The 8,555-nt window shown below is 52.8% G+C and overlaps 1 protein-coding gene across 2 annotated transcripts; it reads right to left on the bottom strand.

Annotated features, from left to right (window-relative positions):
- Positions 1-1,135: 1,135 nt before the first annotated feature.
- On the bottom strand, positions 1,136-5,815 carry Rab34 (RAB34, member RAS oncogene family). Of its 2 annotated transcripts, none has more exons than XM_005402720.2 (11): positions 5,368-5,815; positions 4,466-4,668; positions 4,153-4,244; positions 3,001-3,069; positions 2,798-2,899; positions 2,632-2,696; positions 2,455-2,506; positions 2,106-2,187; positions 1,941-2,031; positions 1,719-1,826; positions 1,136-1,628 (listed from the first exon to the last, which is right to left on the bottom strand). In XM_005402720.2, exons 2-11 carry the CDS (start codon positions 4,517-4,519, stop codon positions 1,555-1,557), a joined length of 789 nt encoding a protein of 262 aa, XP_005402777.1. In that variant the 5' UTR covers positions 4,520-4,668; positions 5,368-5,815; the 3' UTR covers positions 1,136-1,554. The 2 variants fall into 2 exon arrangements, with proteins under 2 accessions (XP_005402777.1, XP_005402778.1); XM_005402721.2 differs by having other exon boundaries at positions 3,001-3,066; positions 5,368-5,708.
- Positions 5,816-8,555: the final 2,740 nt, after the last annotated feature.

The following is an 8,555-nucleotide window of genomic DNA, read 5'->3' as shown; positions in this document are numbered from 1 at the left end:
TTGTCTATTTGTTTTCCTGAGAAACTATTTTGTAGATAACAATATGTAAAACAATAACCATTGATAATTTCCTACCATTTTGTCTGTAATTTGGTAAGTCCCCCCATTATTATGTTATCCTTCCTTTACTCTTTAAAATAAAAAAAAAGAAGAAAAAAAAAAAAGAAAGAAAAGAAAAAAGAAATAGTATTTCTATCCCCAGCACCACAAAAGGAAGGGAAGGAGGGAGGGAGGAGAGGTGGGAGTGAGGAAAGATATGATGGAGTTTTGGTTTTTGTTTTTTGGGGGAGGGGGGTGGGTACTGGCAGTCGAACTCAGGATCTTGCACTTGCCAGGCAGGCGCTTATGCCACTGAGCTATATCCCTGGCCCATGATAGAGTTTTGGATGCTTTGTAGGTTGACTAGATGGCCTGCAGAGGGTAGAGCCTCTGGCTCTTATTCAGAAAAACTTTTGAAGAGCCAGCCATGTTGGCACACACCTGTGATCCCAGAACTTTGGAGGCTGAGGCAGAAGGATTGACCCAAGTTTGAGTCCAGCCTGGGCAACAGAGTGAGTTCAAGACTGGTTTGGACTACAGAATGAGACCCTGTCTCAAAACAAACAAACAAAAAACAAAACCCAAACAACCCTGTCTTAAAAAAAAAAAAAAAAAAAAAAAAAAAAAAAAAATCCCCAACGGTGGAAATTTAGATACAAATATCAAGCAGGAAAGCATTTGGGGGGCCAGGGCTATAGCTCAGTGGCACAAGCACCTGCCTAGCAAGCGCAAGGTCCTGTGTGCGAGTCCCGGTACAAAAAAAAAAGAAAGCATTTGGGGGACAGGAGAAAAAAGGTGCTCAAAACCAGCTATTTAGCCGGAAATGTAGCTCAGTGGCACAGTGCCTGCCCAGCAAGCGTGAGGTCATGAGTTCGATTCCCAGTACAAAAAAAAAAAAGAAAAAAACCCCAGCTATTTAGCCTTCAAGGGTCTGATCAGCCCCCTAAAACCTTTCTCTGACCTCCCAACCCGTGGAGCCCTGCCAGGGGCCAGGGATGATCAAAATCTCACAGCAGGCTCGCTCTGCTCCAGCGCGGATAGCCTTACAGCCCTCGTTACAAATCCTGCACTCCCCGAAAAGGAATCCACTCACAAGTGCTGACAAAGATTTTAATGCATAAGGCACAGTGTTGGGCTGGAATCGCATTCGGCATCTTCATACACAAAGGCTGAGCAAAAGCACCAGGGACACTGTTCCCCTGGCATGAGAACCTCCAGAGGGGTGGGAGGGCATTCAGTCTTTGGCATGATGCCTGAGGGCAGGAAGTGACTAGCCTGGTCCCAACTGCCCCTCTGGGGGTCCTGCCACCAAGGGCAGCTCTTTGGTCTTGAAAAAAATCAGATGCAAATGTCCAGAGGTCAATCTCTGAAGTTAGGGAGGCACAGTGCTCCAGGACTGCAGTTTCTGGACAATCTCTTTTTTTTTTTGTACTAGGAATCAAACTCAGGACCTTGCACTTGCCAAGCAGGCACTCGTGCCACTGAGATAGATCCCCAGACCAACTCTGGACAACTTTACCCTCCGGGGCAGCATGTGGGCTTCTTCCTGCTGGCAGTTAGGTAGAGGTTGCTGTCATCGCTGTTGATGCCTGCAAAAGGGTGGGAAAGCTGTGAGGCAAGCCGGGTGGGAGGTTCCCCTTGCTCTTTGCTACCCTCAAGCAGGTGAGCACAGCACTCACGGACAACATCCCCAATGCGCCGGGCGCCTGATTTCTCCAGCTCAGCCAGGACATTGGCCTCAAAGGTCAGTGCTGCCACGCGGAAGAAGAATTCCCGGACATTTTCACCTGATGTGGAGAGCAGGTAGGTGTCAGGGGCAGCACCAAGTCCGGGGTATGTGGGACACCTACAAGTGTCGAATGAGGGGAGCGAAAGGCAGGGATCCAGAGGCCCACACTCACCAGAGAGAGATGACACTGCCCAGTACTCAGCCTTAATCTCTTGAGCCACCTTCAGGGCATCTTTCTCCATGAGTGCGTACTGAGCAGGCGTCTGAGGGAACAGGTGAGTCAGATGGGAGTTCCTGCCCTAAACCGGAAGGTCCCCAAGGACACATGTACACTTACACTCAGGTCCTTCTTGGAACCCACGAGGAAGAGGAGCACACTGGAAGGGTCATTCTCCTTGAGAGCATCAGCAAGCCATTGCCTAGCCAGGTGGGGGACGGGTGTGAGGAAAGGGGGGCCCTGACAGGGTCATCCCACCCACATCACAGGCCCGACTACCCGTCCCCCTCCCCTCAATGTTCTTTCCGTTTGTTTGCAGTGGAACTCAGGGCCTCGTGCACACTAAGCAAGCGCTCTCTCGCTGAACTACACACCCATGTCCCAGATGCATTCTTCTTCCCCGATCTCCCCTCCTTTCCCAACCTTCCTTTCCTGGACCCTCCCACTATGTCACAGCACCTTCACGTACTTGGTATGTTCCAGGGATGCCACATCATTTAGGTTGAAGACAATGATGATCGCTGGAAGAGTGGCAGAAACAGTCCCAGGTTGGGAGGGAACACACACCCTTGGTTCATTTCCCCAGCTCACAATGAGAGGCCAGGCGCGCTGTCTCGGACCTCTGCCCACCTGGCCTATCCCTTACCTTGAGCTCCTCGGTAGTATGTTGATGCAATGCATTTAAACCTCTCCTGTCCAGCAGTGTCCCAACTGGGAGGGAGGAAAGCAGAGCCCAGGTAGTGAGGCATGGGCCAGGGTGGGGGTGTAGCCCCCAGGGGAAAGACAGCTGGAAGGGATGGGGGAGCACTCACAGCTGGAGACTGAAGGGGACCCCCAACACCTCAAATCGTTCCATCTCAAAATCCACTCCGATGGTGGCCTTGTAATTTTTATCGAAGGTGTCTTTGCAGAACCTGAGGAGGTACCACGTGCTCTGAGCTGTCCCTCAGTTGTCCTGGTTAGGCTTCGCACTATCCTGCCCAACCCGGTGGAGCCAAGCTCAGCACCCTCTTACCTATTAATGAGGCAAGTCTTCCCCACCGACAGGTCGCCCACAACAATGACCTTGGAGATCTTAAATCTGCTGAACACAAGAGTGGACACTAGTTTTCATCCCTAGGAGTTGTTTTTTTGTTTTTTTTTTTTACTGCTAAGGATGGACCCCAAGGCTTTTGTGCATGCTAGCTAAGCTCTCTATATGGTTATACTTCCAGTCCCGATTAGCTGTGTGACTTTGGACACGGCACTTTACTTCACCGAACCTCAGTTTCAATGCTTGTTTTTTTGAGACAGGGTCTCAGAAAGGCTGGGCTTGAGCTCACTTTGAAGCCCAGGCTGGTCTTGAACTCTCAACGATCCTCCTGCCTCAGCCTCGCCAGTGCTGGGATTACAGGCGTGAGCCACCACACACCACACGCGGCTCAAAATGCTTTTGTTTTTTTTTTTTTGGTTTTTTGTGGTACCGGGGATCAAACTCACAACCTTGCACTTGCCAGGCAGGCGCTTATGCCATTGAGCTATATCCCCAGCCCCTCAAAATGCATCTTTAGCAAAGTTTTCCATGTAAGAAAAGACACTGAAAATAAATAAATAAATAAAAGACACTGATATCAGCCAACACACTGCCCAGCACACAGTAAATGCTCGATTAATGATCTTTTTGTTTGTTTTTGATGTAGGATCTCACTATGTAGCTCATGCTGTCTTTGAATTCACTCTGTAGTCCAGGCTATTAATCCCCCAGCCTCAACCTTCTGCCTTAGCCTCTGTAGCCCAGACTGGGGCACCTCATCCAGAGAGTACTGGGGTTACAGGACTTCACCACTATGCCCAGCACTGCTAAGGTCAGCGATTGTTCCTACTACTACTACTTCTTTTAACCTACAATGAGACTCATGCCTGGAGACACAGGGAGCCCCCTGACTTAGGGCTCAGTGAATGTTATGTGTCCACCATCCTTTGCTGGACACTTTCCATCCACTCTGCAAGGACTAACAACCTTGTTGGAAGGAAAAGGGAGAACCCAGAGGCGTCAACAAGGGACATCACCATGTAGTTGGCAGGAGGTGAAATAGAGCCCCAACGGGGGGTGCATTCATGTGTGCCCTTGTATGGCTTCAACATTCCCTAGGTCTTCCTGTCTTCACCGCAGATGTCCCTAACTCACCCCACGGTGCCTGTCCGGTGCTCCTGGCAGGCGCAGGTGACTCGGGGGTGGAAGTCTTTGTGCACGTGCAAAGCGGCCTCCTTCCTCAGGCACTGGGAGTGTCGAAGAGAAGGGGCTCAGCCACTCCAGGCCCTTCTCTCGAAGCCAAGGAACCCGGGTTGGGTAGGGAGGGGAGGGCGGACCACCCAGAAGCTCAGGCCTCGCCCGCGGGCAGCAGGGCCGGGCGCCTTCCTCTAACGGGTCTGGTGCAGCCTTCTCCCCGCCCACGCCCGGCTGCAGCCAGAAACCCGACGTGGCCCTGGCGCCTGCCTACCTGGGGCAGCTCCGCCAGGACGCGGTCCCTCCGCACGGGTGCCAGGAGGTTCATCTCGCCTGCGGCCTTGCGGGGCGCCCCGAGACGGCGCCGAGCTCTGATCCGCCCCTGCCTCCCGGGCCCGTGGAGACCCCACAATCACGCGCGGCCGGGGGGTCCCGACGATCACTCGCGGCCACGGGGAGCCTGCAGGAGCCCGCGGCCTGGGAGACGCAACGGCGACCGCAGGCCACGGGGACGAGACGATCACGCGGGGCCGCGGCGAACCCACAACCACGCGGGCCCGGGGCGCCCCGAAGATGACTCGGGGGCGGGGAGACCCCTCGGCCGCCAGGCGGGGGCGGGTTGTCCCGTCGGGGGCGGCCCGGGCCCGCGCGGTCCCGACAATGACGCGGGGTCGGAGAGCTCCCACGATCACCCGGGGCCGCGGAGACCCGACGACAGCTCGCGGCGGGGGCGGCCCCACCATAACAGTGGCCCCGGGGCGCGGCGCGGCCCGGCCGCACGGGGTCAGTGTGGGCAGGGGAGGGCTGCGGGGCCCGGGGCGCAGGAGGAGGGGGCGAGGGGCCCCGTCGGCTGCAGGGCCTGGAGTCCCACGCGGCTCCGCCAGCGCCAGCGCTGTAACACGATCCCCGGAAATTCCTGGAGAAGGGCCGCCCCCTGCCCCTCTCCAGGCCACGCCAGGCCTCGCAGCCCGCCCTCGCCTCCCCCTCCTCGCCTCCCCCTCCTCTCCTCTCTTCTCTCCACCCTGCTGCGCTGCCCGGGCTCCCGCTCGCTCGCCAGACGCCTCACCCCGCGCACTAGGCGCCCCCACCCAAGCTGGCGCCTGTCGAGCTCCGGGTCCTCCAGGACGCTCTGCCCGCACCGCGGGTACCAGGCTGCGCCTTCGGGGGGACCCTTACCCAGCGGAACTGGTGATGGAGACTCAGTGATTGCGGCGCAGCATCTGGAGAGGCAGGAACCCGCGGGCAGGGCCAACGGGGGAGAGAAGGGGCCTTAGGGGAGGCGGCGCTTCCCTCCTCCATTCCAGGCCCGGGCCGTGACTCATGGTCTGCCCCTGTTCGCCCTTCTGCCCTGGGAGGCGGGGGGCGGAGGAGTGTAAAAGGGTGCGGGGATCAGAGCGAGGGGCTCTCCGAGGCGAGAGACATCAGACGTCTGGTGTCGCGCCCTTCCAGGCTGCTGTATAGATCAAGAGATGGGAGAGCTGACTACCAAGCTGCCTGTCTCCATACGAAATGAAAAAGGGCTAGGCGGACCGAGGAACCCTGCCCTTTAGGGTGGGCACCACTCTGGGACACGAAGACTCCTCGCTAGTACAGGCATTCCTTTTCTTGTCCCCGTTAGGAACACCCCGTCCCAACACACACACAAAACTAGGATAATTTTTCCTTTTTACAAAGTCCTAGAGGGTAGGGCCGGGATATAGCTCAGCGGTACAAGCTCCTACCTGGCAAGCGCAAGGTCCCGAGTTTGATTCCCGGCACCAAAAAAAAAAAAAAAGTCCTAGAGGGTAGAAGAGCAGCCAGTTTCACATCAAGGGGGACACCTGGCTCCAGAAGCAGAGGGACAGAAGAGATGCAGTGTGTGTGAGGATGGGGTGAATTAGACACAGACCCGCAGAGTAGTTAACCTCGGGATCATGAAATCTGTGTGCCAGGAGCTGAGTTTGAAGATGCAAAGATGACTGGGAAGGGAATACTAATTCAGCGGAGTGGGCTGAAGTAAATCATTCTCAGGAAGAACTAGTACATCCTAGAGAAATCTGTGCATGGGTATTTGGAATGTACAACTACGTAAAAGGTATTAGTGAGCTGGGCATGGTGGCATATTTTATTTTATTTTTGTCTTTTTGAGACAGGGTCTTACTATGCAGTTCAGGCTGGCCTTGAGCTCACTTTGTAGCCCAGGCTGGTCTCGAACTCACAACGATCCTCCTGCCTCAGCCTCCCGAGTCATGGGATTACAGGTGTGCGCCATCACACCTGGCACGGTGGCATATTTTATAATCCCGACTATTCAGAAGGCTGACACGGGAGGATCAAAAGTTTGAGACCAGCATGAGCAATTTAGCAAGATCCTGTCTCAAAATATAAATTTTGTTTTGTTGTTTCGTTTTGTTTGTGAGACAGGCTCCTGCCATGCAGTTCAGGGTGGCCTTCAACTCAGTGTAGTCTAGGCTGGCCTAGAACTCATGGGGATCCTCCTGCCTTAGCCTCCTGAGTGCTGTGGTTACAGGTGTGTGCCACCTGTAACCACCAGCTTTCAAAAAAATAAATAAATAAATAAAAATTAAAAAGGCTGGGACATGGCCAGGGATGTAGCTTAGCAGCAAAGTGCCTGCCTGGCAATTGAGAGGCCTTGAGTTTGATTCCTGGTACCAAAATATAAAAATAAGTAAATAAATAAATAGATGAATGGGCTGGAGCCGGGTGTGGTGGTGCACGCCTGTAATCCCCGCACTCGGGAGACTGAGGCAGGAGGATCGTTGCAAGTTCGAGACCAGCCTGGGCTACAAAGTGAGCTCAAGGTCAGCCTGAACTGCATAGTGAGACCTTGTCTCAAAAAGACAAAAAAATTTAAAAAGGGCTGAGACATAGCTCAGCACTCCCTAGGTTTAATTCCCAGTAAGGGGAGCAAGGTAATATCAAGAAACAGACTGCTGCCAGGCATGATGGAACATACCTGTATCCCAGCACTAGGAGACTGAGGCAGGATTGCTGTGAGTTCAAGGCCAGACTGGACTACATAGTGAGACTCTGTCTCAAAAAGACAAAAAGAAAAGAAAACCAGGTGTAGTGACGCATTCCTGCAATCCCAGCACTTGAGGGGGTGGGAGGATTATTGCCAATTCGAGACCAGCCTGGGTTACAAAGTGAGCTCAAGTCCAGCCTGAATTGCATAGAGAGACCCGGTCTCAAAAAGACAAAAAAAAAAAAAAAAAAAAGAAAAAGAAAAAGAAAAAGAAAAAGAAAGAAAGAAAGAAAAGAAACAGATGGTGGCCATTTGATACTCCCCCCAACACACAGATGACCTTTTCTGTCACCAAATTCATGGAGGTAAAAAACCCAACAAATCTGTGGTAATTTCTAAACCACATCCCTTTGTGGACCTCAGTATTCCACAGATCTGTTTGAGGGAATTAAATAGTGCAAATTGTGTTCTAACATTCTAGAATTTTGCTTCACCTCTCCCCTAGTCAGTCTAACTGTATTTGCCCCTTTGTAGTTATTGTCTTCTAGAGCTTGAAATCCTCTCTTCTTTGAGACAAAGTTGTTCAAGATGGGAAGGTCTTAAAAAAAAAAAAAAAAAAAAAAAGGGAAGGTCTTGAGACCAGATTCAAGGAGGCAGCCATCTACACCATCCACAGACCTAGACAAATAAACATGTATCTTCAAACACTACAACTCCAAGTGGGGAGTGGTGGTGCATGCCTGTAATCCCAGCACTGTGGAGGCTGAGGCAGGAGGATCACCCTGAGTTCAAGACCAGCCTAGAGCCTGTAATCCCAGCACTTGGGAGGCTGAGGCAGGAGGATCGTTGCAAGTTCAAAGCCAGCCTGGGCTACAAAGTGAGCTCAAGGCCAGCCTGAACTGCATAGTGGAACTCTATCTCAAAAAGACAAAAAACAAAACAAAACAAAACAAAACAAAACAAAACAAAAAAACCATCCTACAACTCCTGGCTGTTGTGGTTCAAGCCTGTAATCCTGGCCCGCCCTGGTGGGGAACGCCTGTAATGCCAGCACTCAAGAGGCTGAGGGAGGAGGATCCATGCGAGTTCGACACCGGCCTGGGCTACAAAGTGAGCTCAAGGCCAGCCTGATCCACACGAGACCCTGTCTCAAAAAGACCAAAGAAAAAGAAAAAAAGCCTGTAATCTTAGCACTCAAGAGGCTGAAGCAGGAGGATCGCTGAAAATTGAGGTCACCCTGCCTTACATAGTGAGTTCAAGACTGGCCTGAAATACATAGTGAAACCCAGCGTCAAAAAAGCAACAAGAGGGGGCTGGGGATTTAGCTCAGCGGCAAAAGTGCCTGCCTGGCAAGCGCAAGGTCGTGAGTTCGGTTCCCGGTACCGGAGAAAAACCAAAA

Source organism: Chinchilla lanigera, unplaced genomic scaffold, assembly GCF_000276665.1.
Source record: "Chinchilla lanigera isolate Chin_1 unplaced genomic scaffold, ChiLan1.0 scaffold00080, whole genome shotgun sequence".
Classification (NCBI taxonomy): domain Eukaryota; kingdom Metazoa; phylum Chordata; class Mammalia; order Rodentia; family Chinchillidae; genus Chinchilla; species Chinchilla lanigera.
The sequence above is the reverse complement of the archived record's forward strand: the minus strand, read 5'-3'. Positions and strand labels throughout refer to the sequence as shown.

What these genes read in the sequence shown, in the direction of transcription:
- Rab34 (XM_005402720.2), bottom strand. Translation starts at nt 4,519, where the DNA reads ATGAACCTCCTGGCACCCGTGCGGAGGGACCGCGTCCTGGCGGAGCTG. An exon ending in AAGACTTGCCTCATTAATAG is followed by an intron (nt 2,900 to 3,000) that starts GTAAGAGGGTGC and finishes GTACCTCCTCAG; the next exon opens with GTTCTGCAAAGACACCTTCG. An exon ending in GTCCCCTTCAGTCTCCAGCT is followed by an intron (nt 2,697 to 2,797) that starts GTGAGTGCTCCC and finishes CCTCCCTCCCAG; the next exon opens with TTGGGACACTGCTGGACAGG.